The 17,968-nt window shown below is 37.4% G+C and overlaps 1 protein-coding gene across 12 annotated transcripts in view; it reads right to left on the minus strand.

Annotated features, from left to right (window-relative positions):
* Positions 1-17,968, minus strand: part of fmnl2a (formin-like 2a) — a 132,824-nt gene that overhangs the window by 69,940 nt on the left and 44,916 nt on the right. For all 12 annotated transcript variants that reach the window (XR_012385110.1, XM_005167947.6, XM_068223538.2 and 9 more), the window contains exons 4-6: positions 9,049-9,125; positions 2,928-3,011; positions 1,190-1,345 (exon numbers count right to left, since the gene is read on the minus strand). Coding sequence is in view for 11 of the 12 variants with exons in the window: in XM_005167947.6 (XP_005168004.1) it covers positions 1,190-1,345; positions 2,928-3,011; positions 9,049-9,125 (317 nt within the window). In the remaining variant the exon portion in view is untranslated. The remainder of the gene's footprint in view (positions 1-1,189; positions 1,346-2,927; positions 3,012-9,048; positions 9,126-17,968) is intronic.

Genomic DNA, 17,968 nt, shown 5'->3' on the forward strand with positions numbered 1-17,968 from the left:
TTCATGACTCAATATAATATAGGTAGAATAATATAATAAAAATATTGGTTTGCGACATCAAGCAGCATAACGAGTAGTTTTTAATGCCTGATAGTCAATGGAAGTGAATGAGACAGGAAATGTTGAGCCAAAAAGATTCCAATGATTGCAATGAATTATGGAACTAATTCTCTAAATAACGCAAATTCTAACCCCAACGATATACATAACTAGATGTAATTAATTAACCCTACTCAGTATTCAAACAATTATTTACACAGTGTTATAATCACCAGTGATATTTCCCTTGCAGGCTGCTAGAGAGCATTCCGTGTCATTTATCCGAACTACAACTCCCATTATGACCTGCAGTCACACACCGGTTTCAGTGCACCTCCCGATTACTCACACAGCTGAAGGAAATCATCGCTGATTACATGGACTTCATATAATTTATATTCTTGTCTCCACTGTGAACTTACCAAAGCATTTTTCTTGCCTTGTTGTGTTTTTGACCCTGTTTGTTTAACGTTTATTGATTGTCTGCCGCCCATCTCGGCCCCTTTCACCTGTCTCTATGTTAACGATTTGCATTATGTCTATTTTACTGCCTGCTCCTGTTTTGACCCTTGCCTGCCTGACAACCAAAATAAAGCTGTATTTGGATCTAACCTCTGTTGTTCCACTCCAGATCATTACACACTGTAACTATGTGACCTTAAAATAAAATGCAACCAATAATACTGAACCACTTTGATGATGGACTTTGGCTGAGGGACTTTCGAATGACCAAAACAACATTTCATATGTTTTAATATGTAGTCGGTTTGCTGATTTGCCAATTAATGCCATTACATCATCCCTATTTTTGTTATCACATGATCAGTTTAAATGGAATCACATGACTTTTATGATGTGCACGCTGGAATTTGTTCGGTAAATGTGTTTCCATTGTAGTTTAATTTATTTTTTTCTTATCATGTAAAAAGTTTTTTCATACTCAGTAGTCCGCACGTTTCAATTTTTTATACTCCAAACGTGCATAATGAATTATTATTAAAGTAATATGTGTGCAATAATTGTGTGTTTGAGTCTGTTTATAAGTTGGTTGAGCGTTTGAATGGAAACATAGCTAATGTCTGCGTCTTGTGTGATTTGTTCGTAATGACCTTGTTTTAATTTCGACATTTCAGTTTGCGCGCATTCGCACCTTATTGTTGAATGTCTGTTGGTTCTAGAGATGTTACTGCCTGAGCCGCCAGACGAGAGGTGGTTTCCTCCATGGAGATCCTCAATCGATCGGCTCCAGGCTTTAGATTTATCCACCGAGTTCTCTGTGCTGTTCTCAGAACTATCACCATCATACCTGTAAAGCACAACACATAACAGTGAATGTACAAAAAAAGAGAAAATTATTGTTTGGTCACACTATTAACAAACCATTAACAAGACTTTTAGCTCATTACACTACTTATTGACTGCTTAATAGATAGCAGAGATGGGAGTATGTCACACGTAAGCAAGACTCGAGTCATAACCTTCAAGTCTCAAGCAAGTCAAGTCAATGCTTATTTCAAGTCAAGTTGTAGCTTGGATCTATCAAGTAACTTTCCAGTCAATCAAATTTTTGAATATACAGTTGAAATGAGAATTATTAGCCACCTTTGTTTTTTATATTTTTAAATATTTCCCAAAAGATGTTTAACAGAGCAAGAACATTTTCACAGTATGCTTGATATTATTTTTTCTTCTGAAGAAAGTCTTATTTGTTTTATTTCGGCTAGAATAAAAGCAGTTTTAAATTTTTCAAAAAACATTTTAAGGTCAAAATTATTAGCCCGGTGGTGTTTTGGCGCAGTAGGTAGTGCTGTCGCCTCATTGCAAGAAGGTCGCTGGGTCGCTGATTCGAGCCTCGGCTGGGTCAGTTGGTATTTCTGTGTGGAGTTTGCATGTTCTCCCTGCGTTCACGTGGGTTTCCTCCGGGTGCTCCGGTTTCCCCCACAGTCTAAAGACATGTGGCACAAGTGAACTGGGTAGGCTAAATTGTCCGTAGTGTGTGTGTGTGTGTGTGTGTGTGTGTGTGTGTGTGTGTGTGTGTGTGTTTGTGTGTGTGTGTGTGTGTGTGTGTTTGTGTGTGTGTGTGTGTGTGTGTGTGTATGTTTCCCAAAGATGGGTTGCGGCTGGAAGGGCATCCACTGCGTAAAAACATGCTGGATAAGTTGGCGGTTCATTCCGCTGTGGCGACCCCGGATTAATGAAAGGACTAAGCCGACAAGAAAATGAATGAATGAATATGTTTTTAATGTTTTAATGTATTCCAAATCAACTAAGTGTACCCAAAGTACCCTAAATGTGCACAGCCTTCATTAAAATAGAAATTGATAATTTTTTTCTAATGGGGTTGTTTTAGAAAAACTCACCAAATTTCAACATTTAAAGAAACATTGTTTAGTTTTGTTTTTGTCTGTTGTTAAAATGGTGTCCGGGTCTTTTTTGTCCCATAAGTCATAAGTAAACAATCTTACCAACCCTAAACAGAGGTTAGTGTGTTGTAATGAGGTGTTGGGGTGACTGTGATAACAGTCTTTTTCTCCAAAACCCACTAAAACATGATCATTTCTTATCAGCAGAGTGCTATTTGGTCGTAAATGAGATCTTGTGACTTGATTTCAGTGAACAGTCTGCACACACACACACACACACACACACACACACACACACACACACACACACACACACACACACACACACACACACACACACACACACACACACACACACACACACACACACACACACACACACACACACACACACACACACACACACACACAGAGAGCAGCAGTAGGGCATGTAGTCAGAGCCACACACAGACTCAGCAGCATTGGGAGTGAAAGGAGCCATTGTGTTCATTGTGTTCATGTTCGGGACAATCACGGGTGACTTACGTGACAGCATACTGTGCAAACGAAAGATACTCCACCAACACATCCAAACCCTTGTTCTCCTCATTCAGAAACTCCCGCACCCATCTAAACAGAGAGAAAGAGACAGTTCAGGAGTGACATATTCTTTATCATTTGGTAATAATAGACACTCATTACACTCATTACTCAAAGTGCGAAACGCTTTTGGCGGGAAATCTCCTCAGCAGTGCACCTGAACTCTGAACCTGAATATTTTGTTGTCATAACTGAAAGTTGGGTTAAACTCAACATTGGATTGACTTTTTCAATTCCTGAAACCTTCCAAAGGTTGACGGAGACTAGGAGAAGTGTGTGGTAAACTGTGTTTTGCTTACATCGATAAATTCATTACCACTGACTGTCCCCTACGACTCCGTCAAGCTGTCTGATGCAGATGCTGGATTGACTATCAGCTTAAAGAAGAGTAAGTTCTGTCTTAAGGACATTTCACTCCTGGATCATTCATTTTCTTGTCGGCTTAGTCCCTTTATTTATCTGGAGTTGCCACAGCAGAATGAACCGCCAACTTATCCAGCACGTTTTTACACAGCGGATGCCCTTCCAGCTGCAACCCATCTCTGGGAAACATCCACACACACTTATTCACAAACACACACTCATACACTATGGACAATTTAGCCTACCCAATTCACCTGTACCGCATGTCTTTGGACTGTGGGGGAAACCGGAGCACCGCCAGTGCACCCACCACACACCAGCTATAAGTGGAGAGGAGAGACAGTGATTCGATGGATTGGGAGGTATTGATGGGTAAAAGGCCATTCTATATCCCTTTCTTTCTTTTTTTTACAAACAAATTATACATTTTAACAACTACAGTGACATTTTTCCCTGTGAGCTCGATTCTCCTACTCAAACTGTTGTTGATTATTTAATTATATATATTTTTTGAATGTGTAACACTGTAGGTGTTTATGCTGGGTACGGAATTAAACTATTATTTTAATTAATTCCGATGGGTAGATGAAATGTTACCTGGCGCCCAAATTCATGATACAATTTTCAGTTATTATTTGTTAAGTGGGCGTGCCACCATTACAAAGTTAAAAGACACCTTTTAACCCCACAGTTAGGTTTGTCCATATTCGATCTAACGTTGAGTTACAACAAATCACCATTTTAATAGTATATATACTGCACCAGTGGCTCAGTGCTTAGCACTTCTGCCTCACATACAGAAGGTTGCTGATTCAAGTCCCAGCTGGGTCAGTTGGCAATTCTGTGTGGAGTTTGCATGTTATCCCCGTATTCGCGTGGGTTTCCTCCGGGTGCTCCGGTTTTTTCCAAAGTCCAAAGACATGCGCTACGGGGGAACTGAATAAACTAAATTGGCTGTAGAGTGTAAATGTGTCTGAGAATGAGTGTGTTTCCCAGAACTGGGTTGCAGCTGAAAGGGCATCCGCTGCATAAAAACATATGCCGGAATAGTTGTCGATTCATTCCTCTGTGGCGACCTCTGAAATGAAGACTAAGCTGAGGAGAAATGAATTAAAAAATATTGCGACATGAATACGATTTCACAAGATGACTATAAATAGCTCTATTTTGAAATAAATCCTAATTTAGGGGAGACTATCTGCACAAAATACATGATAAACTAATTAAAACATAGCTAACTTCAACAGAGCAGTCTATATACATGAAAAACAGTCCTTTGCGGCAGTCTAAAAGCAGTCAGACAAATTAATCAAATAATCAAATGTAGACAGTGTGTAGACTTCTACACATGCAGCTGGAATGACATCCACCGCATAAAACATATGCCAGAGTAATTGGTGGTTCATTCCACTGTGGTGACCCTTAATATATCAAGGAATAAGCCGAAGGATATTGAGTTAGTGAGACTTCTACACATGTATAGTCTAAAAACTTTCAATCTAAGGTTAAACTAGAACTGTAGCGTCTAGCAAACTGTAATCCCAACTCGACCGATCCTGCAACTATTATAGATTCGCACATTTTAATATCGACAACGAAACAATATTTATTATAAATTTCAAACATTGTGAAAAGGAATAAAAATTGTTGACACCATAATGTCATAGAAACTGCCGTCTAATGTATGTGAAGTACAATCTTATAGTATCAAAACATTAAGCTGAGGCACGTATTTCCTATGAACTTATGGGGTCCTATCATACACCCGGCGCAATTATGGCGCAAGGCGCGGCGCAATAGTCTTTTGGTAGTTTTAGCTTGGCGCAAGAGTCGTTTTGAGGCGTTGCGCTACGCTGTTTAAATAGCAAATGCATTAGCGCTCATATGTGCGCCCATAGGTGTTCTGGTCTCTAAAGGAAGGCGTTCTAAGGCAGACTACTGGCGCGTTGCTATTTTGAGAAACTATAATAGATTTTTCATTAGACCAAAACAAACCCGGTCTAAACTCCAGTGCAGAGTTGCGCCTCGCTTACACACTGCTTAATACGCACAAGAGAGCAATAGGCAAATATCTTTACATATGAAAAAATTTAAATATTAAGGATATATATATAGGATATAATAAGAATAGATATAGGATATTAATATAAAGGATTAAAATATTACAAAACATTATTTTCTAGCCTACATAAATATGAAAAATCACTGCTTTTATGTCTTCTTCATCTCGGGAGGCTTTTTCAGTTCATTCATAACAATTTGCTTTTGTATGATGTTATTATTATTAGCAGAATTATTTATTTTATCCATATTTATATTTGTTTTATTAAAAACAAGCTTAGATTTGCCCACCTGTCAGGTTTTAGACCATATGGGGCATGGCAGGTGTTTTAGAATATCACTCAGGTTTTTGAGCACACTTCGTTATTATTGTTCATTTATTCGTTTGCTGGAAATTAGAACTGCATTTAGAAATAGTTTTGTAACGAATATTTGCGCTTAAACAAAACTATTTATTTATAGACTAATTAATGTCTGTGCGTAAAGGTTTCCCTATCCACGAGCGAATGTGAAAGTAGATCCATTATCTCTCATTCTCATGCAGTAGATGCTCTGTTTAACAGTTTTCTGTAAAAAAAAACTGTTAACTGTCTGCTAGTGAAATGCTCGTTTTTTTTCCACTTAGACTTACTTTGCGTCCTGTAAATAGCGAATGCGCTCTTGGCGCGACGCAGCTGGCTCTTAAAGGGAATGGGAGATGAGACTCTAATTGGTTAATTCTCAAAACACACCTATAACTCATTAAGAAAATAAACTCAACCCTTTTAGACCATGCGCCATGAAGCAAAGCAGGTTTTCCCGCCCTTAAATTAGCAAAAATGCATTCTGACTTGCCCTGAAAGCGTTTGCGCCCTGCGTTTTGCGCTTTGCGCATGGACGGTCAAAATAGAGCCCATGGTGTTTTCATGCCATGAAACTTGGAATTCTAACTTCAATAGGATTTAAAAGTAATATAATGCACTCTGTATAATAGTAAATTAGTTCATTTTTGCCAAAATGACTGGATAATGGTAAATAACCTTTAGAAAAAAAATGGGGGAAACATTGTTTTGGCAAAGGAGGAACACATCTGAAACTCAACAGACAGGATTTATGGAACTGCTCTGTTGTTGTGTGTTTGTCGAACCTGCTGTGAGCAGATAAACCTGCCTTATCTCATCTAGATTAACTAGATCATTTATGTAATCTAGTTTAGTACCATACGGTGGCTAAATCTCTGTGCAGTGTATCTGGCTGCTCTGAGCTCTGACTGCCCTTGCGATGATGAAACTATAACAACACTCATTTAGGGGATGATAAGGAAAGAGTGTGTGCTGGTTACTGCTGGAATATCACATCTTCCCATTTTCCTGTTGTGACATTTTCCTGACCTCGCAGAGCTCCATCAGCCTTTCCACTTCCTGTCAATCCTAATTCCCAGCATGCAACTAGGTGTGTGAATTTCAGCTCTCACAAAATCTCAAAAGCCCCAAATATTTCTGTCTTCCCATACTTTTTTGTACAGTATAAGTTTCACATAATGTACTCTCTCGAAAACTCTGACATCTTACCTGATTAAATAAACCCAGGCTCGTTCTGAAAATGTACCGCTATATACATCATGTTTGCGGGATCCTGGTCTCAGAGCTCAAGTGTAGTTGGTTTTTGATTCGGTTGGTGCTGCAATCAGAAACATGCATGTCGCCTGCGAGTGCACAGTAATTTATTTATTTTCAGTGTACTTGTGTCTTGCGTTCCGTCTTATCTTGGTGATTTGTAGAGCACATGGCTCCATGTTCACATGTTGGTCATGTGCTTTAGTGTTGTGCTTCCTATGAACACGCAGATCATCAGTTCTCTCATTGGCTGCAAGTTTTAGTCCTATTTTCGTGTGAGCACATAGCTTGTGTTGTCTCTTTAAGTCATGTGCTCTCATGTCTATTGTCTAGTCCCACCTTCCTTGTAACCCATTATTAGGTAATCCTGTTCACTTGTCTGTTAATTATTTCTCCTTTATAGTTCCCTTTTGTTTGCTGTCCTGTGACAGTTCGTTGTCGCAAATTGTCTTGTCTTGCATTTTCCAGCATGGTCCAGGCCTGCTCTTCCTTGCTACCCCAGTCAAGTTTGTTTTTGTTTTTTAGTTATGTTTGCCCCACTCTGGGTTGTTTTTGTTGCTTATTGTTTTGTTTTACAATTAATAAACCCAAGTTTTTGTCCCTGAAATTGAGTCCTCATCCTTCCCCAGCCTCAACTGTTGATGTTACGACTGAAGTTTATTTACTTGTTTATTATTACGGATTGTACTCTGTCTTTTTCTTTTGTCCCGCCTCCTTGTTGTTTTTCTGTTGTCTCATAGGCTCCCATACCGGCGTGATTCCCTGTTCTGATTGGCTGCTGGTCACAAAAGCATGTATAAAAAGGAGCTTCCGGCAGGGATCGGAGAGCTCATTTCTGTGCGTTCGGTGTTTGGAGTGGAGCTCCTGGGTTTCCCTCACCCCTCCGGCCGACGACCAACAACCAACATTGTTCTGATGACCATCATTCGTTAAAATATTTTTGAGAGTTTGAGCGTGTGGTGACCTGCCTATTTATTTGATTACTTTTGACTTTGTTTATGTTTAGGGGGTTAGGTAAGCTTTTTGTCTTTTTCTTTAAATAGTAATAGGCAATTTAGTGGATTTATTTTATAGATTCTTTTGTTTGTTATTTTGGCCTGTGGTCACCCAGACGAAATGCTCATTTATATTAACCACATTTTTCCATAATAAATCTATTCATATATACTCTCAACTGAGTGTGTGGGAACGGTTGTCGACCGAAGGGAATCTTTTTGTTTAAAGTTTTGTTTAGTTTGGGAAATCCACCACCCCAACACATTTGTTTTTTTTTTTTCTTCGTTTATTATGCCCTTTTTGTTTCCCCTAGACTTGGGGCGTAATAGTTGAGTTTTCTGGAACTGCTGGTGATTCATATGGTTTTTCAAGTCGCTTTGGATAAAATTGTCTGCTAAATAAATGTAAATCTAATAAAAATATTGATTGTGTTATTCGGGAAATAGAGATTTAATTTGCTGTGAATAGCCAATTAATATGGTCACAACTCACAAATGTCCCTACAATATAGTATACGTAACAATATACACATTCTATTCTAAGCTGAGTAGTATATTCAAGATAATGGTGCTCAAAATAGCCAGAGTTGTGAGAATACAGCGATTGTCCATGACTTCAGCTGAGACTTAGTTGTGAACATCCGATCGAAACGTTAATATTTCGTTAGGCGACAGGAGAGATTTTATAAATAGAGTGAGGTGACGCAACTGATACAAGTGAACTATGGGAAAACGACAACATGGCAAATAGAGTACATCAAACATTTTTTTTCCCAGAGTGTTTATAAAAAATAAGGTTATGTAACAATTCCCACAAACCCAATAAGCTGGCATTCCTGCAATACTTCTCTGGGCAAAAATATGACAAGTCCAGTCAGGAACATTGGGTTGGTGCATGTGCTGCCTCACACAAAAAGATGATGATTTGTGCATCACTTCATCTTACATGAGGGGTTTTGAAGTGCTGCAGTTTTCCTTTAGGTTTGAGTGTGTCTGTGTAACAGTTATTGTAAGCCGTATTAAATGAACTCCTATGCCCACAGATGAACTCACCCAATGTGATTGGTCCGTAATGAGATTTCCAGCTCCCGCAGGACCTGTGTGGACTCCTGCACTCTCCTCCTGAACTTCTGCAGATGAAAGAAAATGAAAAAAATAAATAAAAATGAATTAAAGGGCACCTATCATGAAAAAATCTGAATTTGTGTAGTTATACTGTCTATGCAGTCGTATTGGGGTAATACAAACACAAGTGTCTTTTATTAAATTTCCTTATGTAAAAATAGGACCCAAATCCCAGAGATTTTGAGGCCCACCACAATGTGACGTGGCAATGCGGTTTTCCCTGCCCACTGATATTGATTGACATGCGGGTATTACCCAACACAGGCTCATTGTGTTGGGTATACATATACTGTCTACATTTCTGGAGAGAGCAAATTATATAGCCAGAGCCAATGTATGGCTGCATTTTGTAAAACGAACACTACGGGCGGTGTGACGCTGCTGACAGCTTGTTTCTTTTTGTACTACCGGCTGACCGATTACCTCCATGTGGACGGCTTTTCTGCTGTTACCAGTTTGACTTGAGATGCAAAGAGTAGTTGGCGGTGGCGATGGGGTTCAGTTGTGGCCCAAACAATAAAAAAAACTTGGCCTATTTAAGAGGTTTCAGTTGATTTTGTTGAATTGGCACAATGTAAAAGAAGGAAAAGGAACACTGAAAAAGGCACAAAAAAAGTCATGTAAGTTTTTGACTCTTCTAAAGCATAAAAAACCATAATATGTTTACAGATATTTTAAAAACATCCTAAGACCGTACTCACACTAGGTACAGTTGCCTCAAACCGGGCCAAAGCACACTTGTCTCCCCTCCCGTCTCCCCCGACGGCCCGCGCTCACACCATATCGGGCCTCGGCACGCTTACGTCATCGCTGCTGCTCTGTTCTATGAGAAGCGCTCTCTATGGCAAGCCTTTTTAGCATCTAAATCTTTGTTCTGACTCCATAAATATATTTAGAGATATCTCTAATTATATTTTGACTAGTCATAATTATAATTCCACTACTCAGAATGACAATTAGAGATATCTGCAATTACAATTGTACTAGTACAAAATCAGATTGGAGATGTCTGCAAATATATTATGATTAGTCATATTCCTCCATTGACTTCCATTGAAAAATATTTGCAGATATCTCTAAATGAGTTTTGATTAGTAACAATTGTAATTAGAGATAGCTCTAACTGAGTTCTTACTGGTCATAATACATAGAGATATCTTTAATTCATCATATTTAGAGATATTTACAAATATATTTAAAGATATCTCTAATTAATTTACTAATAGTCGAATTACAGTTGTAGATATCTTGAATTGGCTTTTTGACTAGTCAAAATTCATTTGGAGATATCTCTAATTACAATTGTGACTAGTCAAAACTTATTTAGAGATATCTGCAGATATTTTTCAATGGAAGTCAATGGAGGAATATGACTAGTCAGTCATAATATATTTGCAGATATGTCCAATCTGACTAGTCGAATTATAATTATGACTAGTCAAAATATAATTAGAGATATCTCTAAATATATTTATGGATAGTCAGAAAAGGTTTAAATGCTAAAACGGCTTGCCATACGCTCTCACCCAGCAGAACAGTGGAGATTTCTCTAGTTATATCCTTTCAGTCGTTTGTTATGCAGTGACATGCAGTCAAATATTTCGCCAAACAGTCCTTAGGGATGCGGTGACACGCAGTCAGATATTTCACCGGACAGATCCGCCACTTTTGGCGCTCATAAACAATCATAATGCTCTCGTGCTGCAGGAATGAGGAGGTCTGCTGAAGGCGCGCAGCTGTCGTGAAGTGAGGAGTTTGTGTCTTTAATAAACGACGACAGTTTGCGATCGCTGAACAGTAAGAATAATTAATAAATCCATATGAAACAGCCCCTTAAAAGTCACGTCTCGCTTTCAGTTTCGGGCTTTGGCACGTTTTGCACTCACACACAAGCGTACCGCGCCAAAGCCCAAGTGATCCGCGCTCAGGCACACCTCTTCCAACCGGGCCAGGGCCAGCCAAGTGAACCGTGCTTGAGCCCGATTCAGCGCACTCACACTTCTCAAACGATCCGGGAAACGGGCCTGGGCACGGTACGGATGTCATAGTGTGAGTAAGCCCTAAGTGAACATTCTTGTTTATTTGAAAAGCAATGCTATTCTGCTTTGACAATGTGAGTTACATGCTCGAATGTCTCTCTTTGTTTTGGTCATTTTAACCCGCTCCATGCTAGTTTAGCTAGTATATTTCATTCATTCAGTCATGAAGGCTCTCAAAACGTGACCTCCGTGACCTCAAAACGTGACCTCCGTTGGACAGTAGCAGCTTCCAAAATAAGACACAGATTCAGAGTTCCACATGAGGTGGTTATTAATTAGCAAACAGTATAAATATTACAAACGTAAACACTAGGTAAGCAGGTAACATTGTAACACCATGTCCTAACAACATGCTACGTGACAAATTTGCAGTGATAAGCAATTTTGCACCAGACGAAACACAATAGAAATTTAATTCAGAAGCACAGAATAGTGCACCCACTGCACTCCAACAAAACAGTAAGCTTTAAAATCCAATTACTACATATTAAACTGATTAATTAACATCAAATGATTGATATTTGTTAACTTGGCTTGCACTGAGTCACAGTTTTAATATTTAACTATTAACTAAATGAAAATTTCAGGTGTTGGTTGGAACAAAAACTCCTTATAGTATGGAAAATATTCCTTCTATGATGTGCCATTGCTTTTAGCTAGAAAACGGTTTAAATCTTTAGACTCAATGGTCAGGCACACTCACGTGAATTTGGTAACCTGCGATCGCATGGACTCGTCAGAGGAGGAGCCGAGTGAAAACATGTTTTGATCCTGTAGTGCAATACCTAGTTCAACCACTGGGTGTCAAACTTACATACTGCAACTTCAATGAAAACACTGAACAACAAAAGTTTACCAAACACATTAATCAGTCACAATTGCTTAATGTTTCTAAAGAAGAAAACTTCAAGTGAGCCAAAAAAGAGCCATTTGGGAGCCATCTTCTTCTTTTGAACCTTTACCAAGAGCTGTACATTACTAATTCAACTATTAAGATATACCAACAAAGCTGATGCTTTGCAAGATTTTTGTGTCTTAATCACATGTCCTTCCTTTATTCCCTGTTGCTGTCTCTTTCCCTTCATTTTCTCACTGTTTCTCACTTCATTTTCATTGTTCCCACTCAAACACTCTTTGATGCAATGATTTCTCTGTGTGACATCAGTGAATCAGATTGATTATTAATGCCTGGTCTGCCACTCATCGTCATGGCTGTGGTCTAATTAGTGTTGCAGAAGTGCTACATCAGTTTTGAGTTAAGACTTGGCAGCATGTCTTCTTCAGCAGATGAAAGCAGTGAGGTCCTCTCATTGGCTGCTGTTTTTCACATGCATTTCACCTGACACGTGATTGGGTTGGCCCCAAAGCCACTGTATCCATGACTACGGTGAACAAAAAGTTTGCACTCAACACTATTATGAGACTAACTGGAGAAAACAAGCAAATAACCCTGTTACTGTGAACGTAATTTGTGTTTTGACAAACTGTGTCTTCAGTCTTTGTAACAGTGTTGAACAGTTTTATGGACTTTAAGTTGATTTCACCTGGTTTCTGGTCTGTTTTCTTTGTTCTGCATACTCCCATGTTCATTGAACTCTCACACTTCTTGTTTTTCTCTGTATTTTCTGTATATCGAACTCATTTTCTAATGGTGTTTGTGTTTCACATACACTGTTTAAAGCAATTAGTTACTTTACCTAAAGTATCAACACTAAAAACTTTAGTAAGTCACAGTAAATATTCCAGGATTTTTAACCACGATATAGTAAAGTGTATTACGTAATAATATATAATATATGCATATAATATAATATATATGTAATAGAATATAAGTATATATAATATAAACGAGGTGACAGTAGGTAGTGCTGTCGCCTCACAGCAAGAAGGTCGCTGGTTTGATTCTCGGCTGGGTCAATTGGCATTTCTGTGTGGAGTTTGCATGTTCTCCCCATGTTCATGTGGGTTTCCTCCGGGTGCTTCGGTTTCCCCCACAGTCCAAAGACATGCGGTACAGGTGAATTGGGTAGGCTAATTTGTCCGTAATGTATGAGTGTGAATGAGGGTGTATAGATGTTTCCCAGGGATGGGTTGCAGCTGGAAGGGCATCTGCTGTTTAAAAACAATTTTAGATGTACTGGCTACTTTTATTTAAACTAATGACAGTAATCACCGAACCAGCCGTGTGCGCTTGTGTTGTAACAAAATAAATACAATTATATTATTTAATAAATAATTAAAATTTAAGATAATATTATGACAAGAGCCTGTGTCATTTGCCTCCTTCCATTAAAACAATGAACAAATATCATCTATACATATTAATGACAAATTTAGCTTGTCACAGTCTGGTGTCTTCATTGTTTTATGTGCCATGTTTTTGTTGTTGTGTCAATATAAACAAAATAAATAATATATTAATAATAATAATAATACTAATAATAATTAAAACATTTTTAATTAAATTATTTATTTATTTATTTTTCTCCCTGTGATGGGTTGCAGCTGGAAGGGCATCCGTTGCGTAAAATATATGCTGGATAAATTCATATTTTCATTCTGGTTTATTCCGCTGTGGCAACCCCAGATTAATAAAAGAGACTAAGCTGAAAAGAAAATTTATGAATATACAGCCCATTTTGAAAATGAATATTTTAATCCTTTTCTCAGTAATTATGGGTAATAAATATTGGTGCATTCGCACAAAATTAAAATAATATGTTAGTCATAGAACATCTTTAGAAATGGAAAGGTAATACATTTTAAATTCATGCAAAATTTTGCAAAATAAATTACAAACTAAAACATTTTAACAAAATTCTATATATTATGTTTCTCTTGATGTTTGCTATTTTTGAAATGTTTTTTTCCCCCTATATACATTTGAGCTATTAATTTTTGAACCCTTATTGTAAGTTATTTTGTTAGATTTGCTCCAGATTTGGCTTCAGTACTGACTTAACATGACTAAATATGCAAAAATACAATATTGTAAAGCTTCCTATAAAAAAATTAATTCAAATGAGAGATTTGTGAGGGGTGTACTTATATATCCAGTTAAAAAACAATCAGAATTATTAGCCCCCCCTGAATAATTAGCCCCTTGTTTATTTTTTTCTCCAATTTCTATTTTAAGGAGAGCAGATTTTTTTTAACACATTTCTAAACACAATAGTTTTAATAACTCATTACTAATAACTGATTTATTTTATCTTTGCCATGATGACTGTACATACTATTTTACTAGATATTTAAATACAGTGCACTTCAGTACAGCTTAAAGTGACATTTAAAGGCTTAACTAGGTAAATTAGGTTGATTAGGTTAACTATGCAGGTTAGGGTAATCAGGTAAGTAAATGTATAATGATGGTTTGTTCTGTAGACCACAGGTATCAAATCCAGTTTCTGGAGGGCCAAAGCTCAGCACAGATTAGTTACAACCCTGCTTCAACACACTTACCCCTAGGTTTCAAAAAAGCCTGAAGGACTCAATTAATTTGAACAGGTGTGTTTAATTTGGGTTAAAGCTAAACTCTGCAGAGCTGCAGCCCTCCAGGAATTGAGTTTGACACCTGTGCTGTAGACTATCAAAAAATATACAGCTTTAAGGGGTTAATAATTTTGACCTTAAAATGTTGTTAAATAAATTAAAAACTGCTTTTATTCTAGCCAAAATAAAACAAATAAGACTTTCTCCAGAAGAAAAAATATTATCAGACATACTGTGAAAATTTGCTTGCTCTGTTGAACATCATTTGGGAAATATTTAAAAAAGAAAACTAAATTTAAAGAGGGGCTGATAATTCAATTCTGATAAATAATTCAGACTTTACATTAAGTTTTGTATTTTCAAAGTAAAGGAATGAAATTATTTCAAAATAAAAGAAGTTACACAACAAATCTTGAGTCATCGTACACTGCGATGAGTACGATCACCTGATGTAAGCGGTGACCAAACAATTATATAACCTTGGCACTGTTAGCTTACTATTATAAAATACTCCTCTTTGATACACACTAATTATAATCTTAATTACTATGTAAATAGCAACAGAACCAGACAAAGCGAAAGAGACGGATGCATAAAACCAACTGAAAAAAAAAGTGAGTATAGTGTAAGAGTGTGAGTGTGTGCTCTGTTCCCAGCGTGGGTGTGTTTGGCACATGTGGAGCGCAGTGTGTTTTCAGTGTGCGTTTGTGCAAAAGCTCAATGTCCCACCTCAACTTTAAGCATTCCCAGCTGCGGAGAGGGGGAAAAAAAGAAGGAAAGAGAATGGGGAAAAAAGAAAGCAGTCCTCCAGAGAGGTCATCCTGGAATGGAATCAATGGCACAGACATTCTTCAGGACCCTCTGGAATGACCCTCTTCCTGCTGCATTCTGATTGGCCGAGAGCCGCGTGTGGAATGCACCGCATGTAAAGCTCTCGGCACACACAAAGTAACAATTGTTCACGTCTGCAAAAAAAAAAAAAAAAAAAAAGAGCGGCGGCCAGAATGTACAGCCGTAACTCCCTGTCTCTTATTTTGCTTTTATGTATTCGTCCTCTACTTTCTCTGGGACTATCTTCAGATGTACTCAGTGGTGTCCCACATCCCACATTTCTCCTGTTGTGTGCTAAGCAGTGATTGGAAATTATATGGCAATAAAAAATAAACAGCATTGTTAACAGAATTACTCTTTTTCAGTAAGGAGTAATCATGCAAATGACAGTTTCTGTTGTTGTAATGCTGCTACTGTTAGTGACAATAAAATGTTGTATATAATGCTGTTAAATACAACATATACAGTGGAAACCAGAAGTGTACACTGTATAAAAAGGCACATAACCATTTAAAAAAAAGTCAGATGTTAATGTGACTGAACTTTTTCTCTTTTAGGTAAGTTAAGATTATCACATTTGTTTCTGTTGTGCTTAATAGCAGAATAATGAGAGAGACTTTTTTTGAGAAATTGTTATAACTTTTCTTGAAAGTCAAGTTTGCATACAATAAGATTATTCCGCCTCTGAAAACGCTCAGATGATGGTGTCGAGGTTTTGGAAGTTTCTGATTGGCTAATTGACAACATTTGAGTTAATTAGAGGCACAACCGTAGAATAGTATTTAAGGAAAACCTCAAACACACTGCTTCCTTTTGTGACAACATGGGAAAATCAACAAACCAGAATCAATAAAAAAGTCAGATTACAATTAGCTAAATTACACTAGGGAAAAGACTTATTTTTGGAGACATGTCCTGTGGTCTGATGGAGCTAAGATTGAACTGTTTGGCAATAATGACCAGTGTTACATTTGGAGGACAAAGGGAAAGCTTACAAGCCTAGGGACACCATCCCAACTGTGAGGTATGGGGACGGCAGCATCATGTTGTGGGGCAGTTTTGCTGGAGGAGGGACTGGTCCACTTGACAGCATAGATAGCATCATGAAGAGAAAACTTTATGTAGAAATACTGAAGCAACATCTCAAGACATCAGCCAGGAAATTAAAACTTGGCCACAAGTTGGTCTTCCAAACAGACCATGACCCTAAGCATACTGCCAAATTAGTTAAAATGGGCTTTAAGGACAACATAGTGAATGTTATAGAGTGGCCATCATAAAGCCCTGAGCTCAATTCTATAAAAAAATTTGTGGGCAGAGTTGAAAAAGCTTGTGTGAGCAAATTTGAGCCTACAAATCTGACTCAGTTACACCAATTCTGTCAGGAGAAATGGAGCGAAATTCCTTTAAACTATTGTGAGAAGCTTGTGGAAGGATACCCAAAACATTAGACCAAAGTTATACAGTTAATAGCAAAGCTAAAAAACACCAAGGAAATGTATATAAACGATTTACTGTCAGGAAATTAATAAAAAAATTCTCAAAAAAAGATTCTCTCATTATTCTGGCATTTAGCAAATGTAAAACATTTAGGCAATCCTAACGGACCTAAAATAGTAAACGTTTAGTATGATTTAACACCAGACAATTTAAAAAAAAATGGTTATGTTCCTTTTTTAGAATGGATGTAAACTTCTGGTGTCATATATTATATATATATATATATATATATATATATATATATATAGGGATCTACGTGTGTAGGGGGTGGACAACCACATAACTGATGTTTGTTCATAAATGCAGGTGATGCTTTTAAAGCTGTAGAAAGTGCATTTAAGCAACTAAAACTAGTTTAACATTGCTCTGATATGCAGAAATAATCAATAGTGGTAAAACAAGTGAATCCTGTCTGTATTTTTTTTTATTGAAATACTTTAGACCCTCACATTTCCATATCAGTATATCATTATCATATTGCTGAGAATGAAGGTGGCGTCCGGCCATAATAAGACAGAGTGTGGATCATTGTAAATCAGTGGTGTAATGCATGGTGTATTGTTTGATACCTATTAGGGGTGCAACGGTAAAGCTTTCAGTTTCGGGGTCATGGTTTTAGTATGGTTCAGTGTGTTATAGGTTCAGTTAAAAAAATAAAAAATAAAAAAAACAGGACACTCAAATATAAAAAAAAAATATTTAAAACATCTAAATGCAAAAGAGCAAATTAATACATCCAATTATTCATTTTCTTTTAGGCTAGTCCCTTTATTAATCAGGGGTCGCCGCAGAGGAATGAACCGCCAACTTATCCAGCACATGTTTTGCACAGCGGATGCTCTAACAGCTGCAACCCATCACTGGGAAATAAATTAATACAATGTAGCAAAAATACTAATAAAATAAACAGTGCTTTTGAGTTTTTTCAGGAATCTAAGAGTAGTTTTCAGTTAAATAAACTAAATAGTACAACCAAATATAACACT

Source organism: Danio rerio, chromosome 9 (assembly GCF_049306965.1).
Source record: "Danio rerio strain Tuebingen ecotype United States chromosome 9, GRCz12tu, whole genome shotgun sequence".
Taxonomy (NCBI): domain Eukaryota; kingdom Metazoa; phylum Chordata; class Actinopteri; order Cypriniformes; family Danionidae; genus Danio; species Danio rerio.